The sequence below is a fragment of the Schistosoma haematobium genome, chromosome 4, assembly GCF_000699445.3.
Source record: "Schistosoma haematobium chromosome 4, whole genome shotgun sequence".
Taxonomy (NCBI): Eukaryota; Metazoa; Platyhelminthes; class Trematoda; order Strigeidida; family Schistosomatidae; genus Schistosoma; species Schistosoma haematobium.
Window position 1 is genome coordinate 16,725,610 of NC_067199.1, and position 15,332 is coordinate 16,740,941.

Consider the following 15,332-nt stretch of genomic DNA (forward strand, 5'->3'; position numbering starts at 1 on the left):
GACGTAATACATTTGTTCAGACAGCGATTTCTAACAACAAAATCTGAACACTTCTAACTTTAACGTAACAAAACTGGGTATACTGACCATTCGACACCGAACCACCAAAAGACTCATTTCCTCCTTTTCTAAATACTAAAGAGTGAACTGATATTTATCAGTTCAGATTATCCTTTAAATAATGTTTTGTTCGTGTTCATCCCTTGTGTCTATGTTATCATGGATTTTACTACAAAAACCATATACATCTTGATTATACCAATAAAATTTTATTATAATTATTATTATGAATGGCAAGAAATGCATTTAATAAAAACTGATAAACTTTCCAAAACGACGAGATTTAATGACAGTAGTATATACTGTGTCACTAGTGAGTGACCTTGAGATGGAGATGCAAGTAGAACATATGCGTACAAACATAAAATACCTAATAAAAAATATGAGAAAAGCTGTTTCAAAATAATCTGGAATCTGGAATTACACAACCTGCGTACAGGTACTAAAATCACATAATTATGTATATTATCAAATGCAAACAAACGAAAGTTTGGTAGCAATAGTTCAGGAACAATCCGCATCTCCACCTGTCATGGAATCGTCATTGTCTGAGATCAGAGGAATGAATTCCGGAGGAGGATATACGTTGCGTAGTGAACCAGCTGGGGCAGCAACAGGACCAAAATCATTATGATCACAAGTATCTTCTAGTTTAGTAATTAAAGTTCTACAGGCATTTTTAGAAACAGTTGTTAATTTGGATAATTTCTGATGACCAGACTTGTTCGAAAATGACTTTTGCACCCATATATGGCGCTTAATACACTAAAACGATACAAAAAACATATTGTCTAATGAAATATACATAAATTGTGAGAAACACTTTTGAACTTGGTAGAAAGACTCAGTAAGGTATTTTTAGCTACTATTACTGTAATGTTAGTCATAAAGGAACAAGAATATTCAGTAAAATATCTGAAGAAAATGAAATTAGTTTGCTCTCATAATTGTAAATAATGGTGGGCTCTTGTCAAGCAGATGAAAATGAATACTTCCAATTTTCACGTTGTGACAGACTCATTCGACTTTGAAACAATTATTGTTTTGGCGTGAACATTTCGACAAACCAAAGGTAGGAGAACATAGCTCCAACGCTGCATTTACACTTCTCGGAAGTAAGACAAAAATCAACCAAGAAGTCTTTTATAACAATATCTGTAGAAAAAGCTTGTTTCGATGTTCAAAACGAACTATTTTACGAACCATGTGAAGTCGGCTATATGGAACAAATTATGACAGTTTCCTCCAGGACGGAAAAGGCATCAGGTGGTATATATATGTACGATTGTATAGCTTGATAGTAAATTCGTTGGAAAGAGATACCTTCGTTGAACTTTGTGTTTTTAATGCCTAAATGGGAATAACTTCACTATACAGTACCTACAAACAGTTCAAGGCATGAACAACTCCATTCACTCCGCTTTTGTTTCCAGCGACCTAAATTTGTTAATGCAATGCCAACACAGATGCATTTTTTCAGTAAGTAATATTATTGCTTAGAAGATGTAAGTAGCTGAATACAATATACGAAATACATAAATTCATATTAGTCCGTTAAGATTGATGTTTCTGCTTTACTGGAAAATGAACATACCAAGCGACCTAGCGGGCAACGACCACGAGAGAAATCCGAACATACAGCTGTCTTTGGAGGGTGCCTTACATGCAAATAAGGACAGTGAAGGCGTCCGCACTTTCCGGATTCATAGTAAGTACATTGTGGCAGTCTACACGGATCTAACACATGAGCAAGTGGACAAGACTCGCTTCCCAGAGAACAGCTTTGTTGTAAAAACCTGTAGGACGAAAAAGTTGCTTAGGCAATAAAGTACGTTTTAGATACCAATAATAAAATAGTACTAAAATTACAAAAGGAATACTTAAAACGTTTCGACAGCAACGCAAGCCATCACCTTAGTTTGAAAAACTTATTGAGAATGGGATATCGTGATGTGCTGTGTGGACGAGGATGATGTGATGGAAATAGAAATGAATGACTATATGGATGGTTGAAAAAGAACAACTCAAAGAAACTAGGGAGTAATTTTTATTCTGGTGTACTTCTGGTATAATTTTAGAATAGAGCAGTCACTATCCGAGAAGTCGTGAGACGTTAATGGGTTTTATCTCAATAAAATTATGTACCATAACACATTGCAACTTTACGAACTAACCTCATATCCCAAACTTTAGGTCATTAACTAAACTATCAAATAATTTTTGGTAGGAGACTCCTGGAACAAACAAAAAGTGTGACTAGAAAAAGTTGGTGCTGCAAAGTAACTCATCAAACAAAAAACCTATTTCGCCAATTTTTTTGAGTAGTAATACCCAGATCAACACCCATGACTCAGATACACTCAGATGAAAGTAGTACGTAAAATATCTGACGTAAAAGCATCCTCATCATTGTTAATAATTTCAGTAATGTACGTTAAGATTTTCAACTAATGACTCTAAACATTTTATATAGCCACATAAGCTAATGCTGTATGACAGTTACCATTTCATTCGACCAAAATCTTTGCTTGGTCAGCATCTTAAGTTTCTATTATTAACTCATCAGTTAGGTGCGGATTCGGAAACTTGATTCTGAGACACACAGGAATGATGATGCTACCCAGTTGAATATGCCGAAATAAGTGGGACGGAGTTCGAACCAGTCGGACGCATTAAAAACTCAGATACAGTTCCTTAACCTTAGTGATCGGACAGAAATTAGGGCTTTCAACGTGATATAGTCATCGTTAATGTAGGGAATACCTCTAATTAGCACACATTTAGTCACTGAATATTAACACGGCTGAAAATCTATTACAATGGCACGGATACATTTGCCCAACCTATTTCGAATAACGTAGACTAATATATTTTCTCCTCATCTTTTAACTAAACCTATGTCAAATGAGAAACTAAGATATTTGGTTTTGCAATTTCTGTACAATCTAACTCCCGACCGTTGTTGCTACCTTGACGTGGTGGTCGGGCTTGCCTATCGTGATGAAGCAACCGAGCTATACTGGCTCGAACAACTGTTCCTCAAGGTCCTACCATGTCAGACAGGTCAGTTGATGAGCGGTAAGACTAAAAGCAACAAACCCAAGGTCCGAAGGCGAAGTCGTACTGCTGACTGTACAGAGGTGTGACAGCAGTAAGGTGTTTCCTTCAGACAACCAGCATGACAGCGATGCTGCCTTCCCACAAAGAGGGGTGGGGTTAGAAAAGGTCGACCCTAAAAATGCACACCTCGCCTTATCCCACGGATATCCTTCTCTGGCGGTAAGGTCCCAAAAAGTACGGAGCTAACACAAAAATTACTCATAAAAAAGTCGTGTGTGACCGACCTCAAGCAGTTGTCCCTTGGGTACTGCGGTCACGCTCCCAGGTCACTAAGACCACCTCTAATCCAATTTCCTTTTCAGGTACCTCCAGAACAACCCTCCCACAGTGTGGGCAACCGGGAAGTGATAACCGCCCTCATACCTCTAACAACACTCAAGACCACTGTATTCCTAATCAACCTCCCTCTTCAATTCCTATTATTCCTCCTAAGTCGACTTTCACCTCTAAACTTCCTTTTTCGGCTTCCTCCTCAAATGTCACCATAGCCAACGATTCTAGTGCTCAAAACACTGTCCTAGGTCTACTGAAACCTCGCTCCAAACTACACATTGGAGCCTTCAATGTACGCAATCTATGTCAAATCGGTCAGCAGGCTTCCTTGGCTAAAACCCTAGAATCTCGTACCATTGATGTATGCTGTGTCTCCGAAACACGCATACAGGATTCCAGTGTGGTCATTCACTTGACCTCACCTCGGCAAAACGGAGAGCCAACCAGATACACCCTCCGTGTATCTGGTGACTCGACGGCCAGCTCTCGTGGACTGGCAGGAGTAGGCATAGCACCAAGCATGAGGTCGGAACAAGCACTGTGAGAGTGGATCCCCGTTAACAGTCGTTTATGTGCTGTTCGGCTAAACGGCTCAGTAAGAACTCGGAAGGATAGGGAGACACGTCGTTGCCTTTTTGTCGTTTCTGCCTACGCTCCCACCGACTGCAGCTCAGATGAAGTGAAAGATGAATTTTACAGAAAGCTATCTGAACTTCTTCAGAAAGCTAAACGTTCAGACATAGTACTCGTAGCAGGTGACTTTAATGCCCAGATAGGTAGTTTAAACCAAACAGAAAGGCATTTAGGTGGGTATTTCAGTATTCCGGCTCAGCGAACAGATAATGGTGGTCGTCTGCTGCAACTGTGCTCAGATAATCGTTTATTTTTAGAAAACACTAATTTTAAGCATAAGGAGAGACATCGTCTAACATGGCGACCCCCTACACCAAACCAACGATGGACTCAAATAGACCATATTGCCATCAGTCATCGTTGGAGAGGGTCGGTAGAAGATTGTCGCTCATTCTGGAGTACCTGCTTGGACTCCGACCACGCCCTAATACGGGCACGCATCTGCTTGCGCCTCACTGGACGCAAAAAAGCCTCGGTAAAAAGACCCATTAGAACTGAATTGAGTAGCGAGAAAACCAAAAGTAGGTTCCAGGAACAACTGAGGTCACACTTAGGTAGTTCTGAAAACGAGGTTGACCCAGATGTTGCTTGGAAAGCTATACAAACAGCTGTGGAAACAGCAGTGACATCTATCAGTGATTTAAACCACAGGGTTACAAAGAACCAATGGATTTCCTCAAGGTCTATTGCACTGATGAATTCTCGTAAACTCATTCCATCAGGCTCTGAACACGATGAAGAGCGACAACAAATCAGATCTAGTCTAACCAAAAGTCTAAGGAACGACCGTGAGCAGTGGTAGGCAACGAAAGCAAAAGAGATGGAAAAGGCGGCGGCTATAGGGAACACAAGACAGCTCTACAGACTAATAAAAGAAACTGGAATTAATAAGTCAAGTGTAAGTCAGACTATTTCGGAAAAAGACGACACCCTCATCTGCTCTCAGTCCAGACGTTTAGAACGATGGGCGGAACATTTCAGAGAACAGTTCAGCTGGCCTTCAGCTACTCTACAACTACCCTCCATTCCCAGACAGTGTGAATGGAACATTGAAGCAGGTCCCCCAACTCTAGCAGAAGTTCAAAAGGCTATAGTTAATCTGAAACGAGGAAAGGCAGCTGGTCCAGATGGATTGGCTCTAGGGGTCTTTAAGGATGTTGGTCCAATTTTGGCGACTAGGTTGACTAATATTTTGGATAAAATCTGGGAGTTAGACGTAATCCCATCTGACTGGTCACAATCACTTATCGTCCAAATATATAAGAAAGGGTCAAAATCATCCTGTGACAACCATAGAGGGATTAGTTTAACTAATATAGTATCTAAAATACTAGCCTCGATAATTATCAGACTCATGAACTGCAAACACGAGAGAATCAAGCTGGCTTCAGACCTGGTCGTGGCTGCATCGACCACATATTCACCACTCGTCAGGTCCTAGAACATAGACATACTTACCGGCGTCCGACAATTGTGGTCTTTCTTGACTTAAAAGCAGAATTGGACTCGGTAGACCGCGAGATTCTGTGGCAGTGTCTGTCATTGAAAGGCGTACCTCAGAAGTACATAAGCCTTGTGAAGGCTCTTTACTCGAACACTACCAGTCGAGTCAGAGCTTATGGCGAACTGTCATCTACTTTTGTAACCTCAAGTGGTGTCCGTCAAGGCTGTCCACTTTCTCCATTTTTGTTCAACTTCATCATAGACCTACTGATGGAAATAACATTCTCGTCGACTGAATTCTCGGGTATTGATCTCCTTCCAGGAGGTCCACTTATCGACTTAGAATACGCAGATGACGTCGTCCTGTTTGGTGAAGACGCTGATAAAATGAAGAGTCTTTTGGTAGCACTGAGCAACAATGCCAAAATGTTTGGAATGCGCTTCTCTCCCTCTAAATGCAAGTTGTTGCTTCAGGACTGGTCTGCATCAACACCTAAACTAAGGATAGAGAGTGAAGTAGTCGAACGCGTTGACAACTTCACTTATCTTGGAAGTCTGATCAGCCCTAATGGGTTGGCGTCTGACGAAATCTCAGCACGGATTTGAAAAGCCCGATTGGCTTTTGCCAACTTACGTCACCTATGGCGAAGGCGAGATATCCGTCTATCAATAAAAGGACGAGTATACTGCGCGGCAGTCCGTTCTGTTTTAATTTATGGCAGCGAAACATGGCCTTTAAGAGTAGAAGACACTCGTAAGCTATTAGTATTCGACCACAGATGCCTTAGAAATATTGCTGGCGTCTGCTGGGCCCACCGGGTAAGTAATAGTGAGGTTAGACGCAGGATATTAGGGAATGATGGTAAATTAATCGATGAGGTTGTGAATCTTTACCGACTGAGATGGTTGGGCCACGTGTTACGTATGCCTGAACACCGATTACCAAGACGTGCAATGCTAACCGGTGTTGGAGATGGTTGGAAGAAAGTTAGGGGCGGCCAAACCAAAACGTGGCATCAGTGCTTGAAGTCACTAACTTGTAGTCTGAGCGATGTTGGTAGATGCAGACTACTTGGTTGGGGTCCGCGTGACTATCGTAACCAATGGTTGGAGACTCTTGGTGACACGGCTCAGAATCGATCACAATGGCGTCGGTGTATAGACTCTCTATCTTCCCTTAAACTAAGAGATTAAAATTGCTTCATATCTTTCTTTCTACGAACTGATTCTTTCTTCCTGTACTATTGCAATCTTTTTTTTTCTATGTTACCACCTCTGAATTAACTACATCTATGAATCCGGTGTCCATCTTGTTGTGTTAATGAGGTATGGCAACTTGGACCGATACATATATGTGCCTGGTCCTACGTTGTAGCTGACTGACTGACTGTACAATCTAACTCCAGTCCCACTTGGTATGAATCTTTGTCTACTATTCTTAGAAGCAAGATCTCGCACCCATCGATTGAGATAAATAGAATTTTAGCGCAGTGAACTAACTCTGATTATTTTATGCTCGGCATGAATTATTTCAATCGCAAAATTTAGAATATTTCTGCTGCAGGTGGTAGGAAACATCATTGTTGATACTATGCACAATTCAGATACTAAACTTATGTAGATATTCACATCCCTATTTAGATAGCAAATACACTAATCTCCATTTAATATAACCATGATGTCCATGCATTAAGTCGCCTAAAATCGTCCCATTAACAAATAAAGCCAGTTCTATTAACACATCCATAACAAAAATAAGTAGGAATGTTAGTACGTCTCACTTAGAAAGTTCTCTTCAGATTTTAATTGCAGAATTACTAAATCATTAAATTCTGACAAATATATAAAGCGATGAGAAACTATACTGAAAGTCAGTTTTCCAAAAATGAACATCAATACCTTAGTGGTCTCTAAGTACCAAGTTTATCGACTCGCTAGTCACTAACTTTCCAACCTGTCCCATCCCTTAACTCGATATGGTTTCAAAGCTCTGTTGTGAAGTAGTTCATGCTCAAAATAAGAACCATTATTACTAACACACAATAAGAATTATATTGTGACTTCGCCAAACTTGTCCCTAAAATACTACTCAGTCAGCTTTCATTTACAAGCCAAAACATGGACCAATAGAATTAACGAAGTGCAACCTACCTTGGGCAGATACGTAGATAATTTTCATCATGAGAGTAAGAGCACTGCTGCGCAGAGCAAAATCCAGTCCTGCAGTAACTTTGACAAACCATACGGCGACGGAACTTCAAACTGTGCACAGCCTTCTGGACAATTTTCCTGAAGTATTATCAATACGAATAGCAGACATACTTGTACTGATATGCAGATGGACGAGGTATATTGTGCCGGTTCATTTTCTTAATGGAAAACTTCGTGACAAGCTGTGAGTTATTTTTAGATGCAAGCCCCGAACTAGCTGAACTACCAGGCTTGACATACCTAAACCGACTTGTTTTAGTATACAATACATTGCTACTGCTAGGTGGCAAACGAACATTATTTTCCCGAACCCGACTTATCACACCACTAGAAATTTCACTACTAAATAATTTATCCTGATGCTGTGAGAAGTCAGGAACGGGGGTCGAAAATTGATTACCGTTCCTGTGATCGCTTTTCCTAATATAATTGTAGGGTCTATCTTTGCCAATCTTTGTGTTGTATGTCTGACTCCCGTTAAATCTAGAATAAATGCTAGAGGGACTGTGTTTAAATACATGTGCACTAGTTAAGCTAGAACATGTGTATTTATCCCACTTAAGAGAGCTGGATAACGGGCGCCAAGACAATGATGAATTGACTCTGACATACTTATATCTATTTTGACAATTCGATACCTTTAGTTTGTTTGACTGGCCTGCAAACCACTTCAAAGACCTACGATGTGTGTCCATAATTTGCGCAGAAACGTTAAATGACCCGCCACTATTCGAGTGATTCAAGAGTTTCAAATGGTTCGAATGGTTGTGAAAGGAACAGTAGAAGCTTTTGCTTAATGGGCTTCCGTGTCTAGTAGAAGTGACTCACCACTACCTCCAGTCAGGAATCTAGGTATATTAACGATAATAGAGGAAAAAGGAAATCGGTAAATCATATTAAGATACTATCATTAGTCCTTAATAATATGCCAAGTTTCCTCTTAAAGGACTCCTGGGAAGTCTCGTGGACTAGCTCAGCCGGTAGAGAATTCCAGCATATGACCACTCTTAAGGAGTAGAAGTTGTGTCTACAGTCCGTTCTGCTGTGTTGTGTCTGTAGTGACCTACTTTTAGCAGGAGAACGCGATTGGTGTAATGGAAACAATTATTAATAAAACCAATTGCACCAGGGATTTGTTATATCCGAGCAAAGATTAAATCACGAGGAGCTTTTGAGACATATTAATTGACTAATATTATCTATACATTTTTATGGTATAACTATTCAATAATTAGATTACGTATATTTATATTCCTCTTATTATAAGCTCTTTTTTACCTATAATTTATTATTGTACGACTTACGGTTCTTAAGCTATGTTCAGTTTATTGACTACTGCCTCCCATGTTCACAGTCACTTTTTGGCTTTATTGTGTACAAATGTTATTTCCTATTTTATGGTGCGCTGCGGTCTGTTTGGTTGATATATAAACCCAGTATGTCTGAAATGAATGATTCGATTCGATTTGCATATTGGAAACTGGTATTTGGTGTTGTGGATTCAAATGGACGGGCTAGGTGGACATAGGACCAATAAGGACGCTAGACTGCCCATACCAGTCAAACGTCATTGGTTTTGACACAGTGTGAAGATAGTATAAGTCGTATTTTGATTGGTGGATAAACCACGTGATAAAAGCCGGACTTAATGTCTAACAGGATTGTTTTACCTTACTTATTTGTTTAACTGTACCAAAATACAAACAGTCTTCCGGTGATTGTGACTTTGAACGAACTTACGCTTGCTGAACAGTTCCACTTGTACTCCATTGGCACGATCTCGGTACTCTTTCGATACCACGAGATCTCCGACAAAGACATCTTGACTACAGCCATCAACTGCGTTCTGATATTTGGCCTACGGGGGATCTTATCGGTTAACTAGCACGTAGTCTTCCTGTAGTGGTGATCATGGTCAAACGCAACTCAACGCCACACTACATGTCTCTAGCTTCTGAGTGTTACCCCTCAGGTTTGTGTTGGAGTTAAACTTAAGTGGGTGTTTAAGGTGATGTCCAGAAGTGTTGAGGATACTGTAAGCCATTAGAAGGTCACCTCTAAACCTCCTATACTCTAATGGTTAAAGGTCTGGTGATTTGAGACGCTTCATAAAGAAGGCTTCTGAAGAGTAAGAAATTCACTCAGGAGTGAAAACAGCAAGTGTTTCAACGGGTTTTCATGGTCGTTTAGCATAGTAGCTAGGTCTCACTGCACCTCATGTTGAATGCTTCACCTGACTGTAGTCAGCTTCCTAGTCCCAAGTTCGTCTGTCACTGGATCCATTTATATACACTGTTCCTCCTAACAATCACTTTTTCATTCATTGTTTATCCTCCAACCATCCTAACTTAGGTGTTCTGATGGCACTTTCATTTAATTCTGTTCTATTTAAAGAGCTCTTAGCTTCGCTTCAGCCTAGACCAAATCTAGCAACAATACGAGACCTTCACTTTCTTCACTATAAGCAAACGAGAACAACAGACGAAAGGCTTTTGTTAGTGCTGAAAAGTCTGGTCATTTTCCTATATTTTTAGTGAGTAAATTGATCATCTTAGTGGGTCTATTACAAAAAAATTTCCATTTAAAATCTTGATCTTTGCAGTACTCAACACTTTGTTTGTAAGGTTTGTGTGTTACACCTGGATTTTTCTTGTAAGACTTACATTGTATCGTATTTTGTAGACTAAAGCAATAAATAATCGATAAAATGAATAGCTGTACATGTCTTGGACAATGACAATGGTTATTTTAGTCCTACTGAATGCACTTTCAGCTCAGTGCAACCGATCAGGTGTCCGCACTATATCATGTTTGTGGACCTCGTGTAGTGCATGTCTAAAGATCCAGGTGGCTTAGAAATCGTGTACTTCATAGCCTTAACTTGTAATTCAAGTATATTATGAGATCATGTCAGCATTGACTTCAATGACTATTGATCTCTGTGCCACTGTTTGTTTCAGACTCTATGTTGAGTATGACTGACTGAAAAGATCTAGACAGTAGCATTTTCAACTACTGCGTATCCGATTCCGTAATAAAAATGTGTACAATAATAATTTTGGTCCATCAGGGTGCTTGGTATCTGTGTGGTTGCGCCACAGGATTGAGCTGTACTATTCAGATTGTAGCGTTAAAGCCTATACGGTGTCTGGTTCCCCTGATAAACGGGGTTCAGCTGCACTGTTTGGGTTTTCACGTGAAAGCCTGGATGGTGTCTGGTTCTTCTGAAAACCAATCTAAAATTACCCTGGCCCACAAGGGTATATTATATAACTATATAACAATGATAATTTATTCTCAAGTAACATATTACACCAGTTTGCCGACAAGATAGTTATGTTCGAATCGTCACAAGACTTACTGTAATGAGTTGTTCAGTTTGACCGATATGTTGCAAGAAACAGCAGTCATGGGAACGAGGTAATAAAGTTAACTGTATAGGAGTATGATTAGCGGTAGCAAAACTAGAATGGATAATCTAACAACTGGCGCGTTTCATAGCAGCTGCATTACGACGAAAACTGGATGTCGATAAATAAACCAAACGAGTTCCGCAACTAGTCAAAGTGGAAAAATATTCTGGTATCCAGTTGAAAATTGTGGCAAATTACTCCGTATCCTTGTTGTAATTCTACAGAAGACATAATATGCTATAGGTCTGTCTAATATATTAGAGGTATTAATTAGTCGTATGCTCTATAGGCGTGTATTTAATGGTGCATGACTACGATGCTGAAAAAGAAGACGGAACAGAAAACGTTAAGCGGTACATCTTATGATGTTTATGTCTGGTAAGTCCACGTCATTTGTGGAGAATATTTTAGGGTTTTAAAGGATCGTTTCGCGAACCAACCAGAGGAAACAACCCGAAATTCTGGCAACAAATAGATGAATGACTATACGAATTGAGTCCTAAAAGACTAAAAGCAGTTTGATATCATATAGATATTTGAAATGTTGTGAGGAAAATGCCGTGTTTTTATATCAAAACTACTTAGTTTTTCATTATAAGTCACCGCGAGTGAACCTTTGTTTCATCATTGCAATAATTTATTTTCAAATAACAGTCTCTATCCTTCCTGGTATTGTGGATTACAAGTCATACTCTGGTGTCTCTGTGAGATCTGGGTGTTATCGCGGTTGTTTTTAATCGTCGGAAGTAAACGGCTACACCAAGTTAGTCACTAAAACTTTGTTTTCTTTCAGTTGAAACACCCCTTATAATCCTTTCAAAGGCACGTTACTGGATTAAAAGGCGTAATGGCTGTATTACCAGTAAAATGAATTCTCGATAAAAAACAAATTTTATGTAGTTGTATGTATCAGGCTCTTTATGATTGAGAATAAGTCAGTCAATCTGTGATATAGATTGTCTTCATACGCTCATCACTCAGACTAATGGTTCCAATTTTATTCTGGATCTGCTATTATACTAAGACAACCTATAACATGCCAACTCGGACTTTGACACTAGAATTGTTTGGCTGGCATCGGATGGACAATAAGGAGAAGAAAGAAAAAATTAGACAACAAAAGGTATAGTTATTAGTACTCTTAACACTTCACTCCCTTTATTCACACTCTCTTCTAATAAACCGCTTTCCTTGTACCAACCTTGACTTTCCTTCCTTCATGTGAGTTTACTCCAACTTGTTAAACATCATAACTCATTGTTCTTTATAACTACATTCTCTTATATGGAGCCTCTGACTTCATTTCACTCTAACAATAGATAATATGAATTTAATCTAATTTATTATACCTCTGTCTGTTCTACTACAAAATATTAAGCAACATTTGGCTTTCATATCCAAGTGCCTTGCTACTCTTCTGTTTCTCTTATTTTTTGTTCAGAATCTTGCTCTGAGGGAACAGCTATGGAACATTTGACGTCTGGAACAAACTTGACGTACGTGCCTCTTCAAGGTCATGGTTTACAACAAGCACTCTACGAGTCTGCTTTAGAACAACTATAAACCTAGTAAGTTGGGAAGGATGCTGTGAGCCAACAAATGCTGTAATTTATAGATCATGCCTGTAAAAATGGCGTGTACCTGCTCATGTAGAAATATATCATTGTTATTATTGTTAGTTTTTGTGACGGAACGTATTGTTTTGGAAGCGTCGCAGTAGGACAAGGTTGAACTGCATCGCTTGTAGTAATCAATTATATCACCAATTTTCCATATGAAGCACGACTTCGCCGTTAATCTAATACTCAGAGTAACTATAAAATTGATGAACTATATGTAGTCTCAGATGACCATGATTGTGCTCTCCCTTTCTATGACTACATTAAACCTATATTACCACCCAAAGTTTCCATGCTGTAATCAAATGTTTTATCATCGGTGCCGAGCTGTAACTCCGCCTGTAGCTCTTCTAGAGTTACTGCCGGTTACAAGCCCGGGTAAATGAGGAGCGTTGGTCATGGGGTTAGCGTCCCCATCCTGCAGAAAACTAACTCGCTAAAAAACGCTTACCAGAAAAATAATTCTGAGCTGTATGTAAGGGACTTTAAACTTTAATCAGATGCATAGCATTCAGTTAAGTGAATTTCAGATTTAATGAGATTCGAAGATTCGTAGTATTTTTGTCCTTCATTACGCAAAATTATAATAAGAGCACACTGGACATCCAGTTTACAAACATAAATCTGTGATCGCTATTACTGTCAACTCATATACACCATTGTAGTAAATGTTTAATATTTATGCAAATAACTATGCAGTGCGAACTCTATTTAGGGAATTTCAATACATTTTCACAGTGATTTATGTCGAGGCAAGTGGTCAGTTTGCAAATCCTGCTCATTTTGGATTGATATACAACCGGTGGCATATTTTATTTTCTGTTGGTGATATGGGGATTGTTACCAATAACGCTTCAACTATTAAAGTGATCTTTTGAACTTAGCACATCGGACAGAAAAACGTGTGTCTCATATTAGCCAAACCTGATTTGTGACGTTTTAGCAGAGGGTGTGAATATATCATAGTTAGCAATCGTTTTAAATAACAGCGGGCAATTTTCAAGACGAGGTTGACTAACTTTAGCTTTGTAACGTTGAAATTTAAACATTTATTCCATCAAGCTGGATTTAGAATTATTTGTATGCCTGATCAGGAAATACCATGAAATCATGCGCCACGCAAATTTGCTCTTAACTGGAAAACTTGATATTCTGAAGAAACTACATGTATTTCCCTGTGAGTTAGCTGGAATTTAGTACGCTAATCTTCACTAATGAAATACACAAATTCTGGTCTCTTGTGCTAGGTTTAGTACTCAGATTAGTTCCATAGAATACCAACTAATTAATCACTTTTGAAGTTAATCAAAATGTAATGCATTCAAAAAGATGGTTTGTTGTCTTCTTTTCGAAAAGTTCCATGACTTTGGCCTTCAAATGCAGGCACCAATGAAATGTATGTAGTACATATATCGAGCGTGCTTTATGCGGCAACACTGTTCAGGTGGTGACCGGATTGGTGCAAGGTGTCCACAAGAGATTTCCGGACAGGCAGAACTTCGTATAAAACGATTAAGATTGCATCAGTGTAGTATCTACAGAATATACTACTAGCTTGTCACGTAAGGTCAGTCGATACGTGAGTGACTAGATTCAAAAAAGGCTAAGCGAACATAGAACAAATTCATCTTGCACTTGCAATATGAAATGATTGGAGACAAAACTGTCACGAATACTTACACTCATTAGCGATGCCAGTCTATATTTCCGTACTGATGGAAAGATGAAGCAGTCGACATTTAGAATTATATTATTGTTCAGTAATATTACCATTATAATAATAGTCGTAATCCCAAAATAGTAGATTCGTCGTGATGTGACTACTCAATTTATAAGGTCTTACGTGAAAGTCACACCATTGTTTATACTAACTCGTCCAATCGTGACCACCATAAATATGACATCCAGCATTTATGAAAAATATATTTCAGCTGGGAAGGAAGTAACAAATTTGGTACAACAAGCAAGGAGTTACGAATGTTAAATGTTGAATGTAAGTCTTCCAATTAATTGCAAGCTCAGATTCAAAGATTGTGTGATCAGAAAGCAATGCCACTACAGACATTCAATAAATATTTTACCATACATAATCTTCATCAAATTGTCTAGGGTCGTCAGACGTTATCATATGTTATGGTTGCTATATAAATGTCAACTTTGATTATACTCTGTCCTCATTCTCTCTTTGCCAACTCGTTTTTGTATGCGCATTATTTTATACGACTTGGTAATATCCAGTAGATAGTTCTTTCCATAATCATTTCTGCATGTATGCTGTAATGCAAGTTTATCGTGTAGTATTAAACATAATTTGCATATACTTATAAAATTCACTGTATTTTTCGTTGCAATTACTTCCTATCAATCCCTGAAACAGTCTTGCTCTATTCTGTACAGTTGTCAAATCCTTGTTTTATCGGACAGCCCCCATATTTGTTTGCTTTTGGTTCGCTTTTTGCCTGATGCGAAACTGTTATCAAGATCTGACACAGATAGTAGCTGTCATTTGAACTATCGTATGTCATAATTACTCCTTATGTAATCACTACAGTAATCCTTT

General features: G+C 38.9%; 1 protein-coding gene across 3 annotated transcripts; it reads right to left on the minus strand.

The window, feature by feature from the left end:
• Positions 1-249: 249 nt before the first annotated feature.
• ZC3H3_1 (Zinc finger CCCH domain-containing protein 3) lies at positions 250-8,547 on the minus strand (the record flags this gene model as incomplete). Of its 3 annotated transcripts, XM_051215814.1 has the most annotated exons (5): positions 8,379-8,547; positions 7,852-8,341; positions 7,681-7,818; positions 1,655-1,856; positions 250-825 (listed from the first exon to the last, which is right to left on the minus strand). In XM_051215814.1, the coding sequence occupies exons 2-5, from the start codon at positions 7,893-7,895 to the stop codon at positions 565-567; spliced, it is 645 nt and encodes a 214-aa protein (XP_051066350.1). In that variant the 5' UTR covers positions 7,896-8,341; positions 8,379-8,547. The 3 variants fall into 3 exon arrangements, with proteins under 3 accessions (XP_051066350.1, XP_051066351.1, XP_012801535.2); XM_012946081.3 differs by having other exon boundaries at positions 565-825; positions 7,852-8,547; XM_051215815.1 differs by lacking the exon at positions 1,655-1,856 and having other exon boundaries at positions 7,852-8,547.
• Between the last annotated feature and the right edge of the window lie 6,785 nt (positions 8,548-15,332).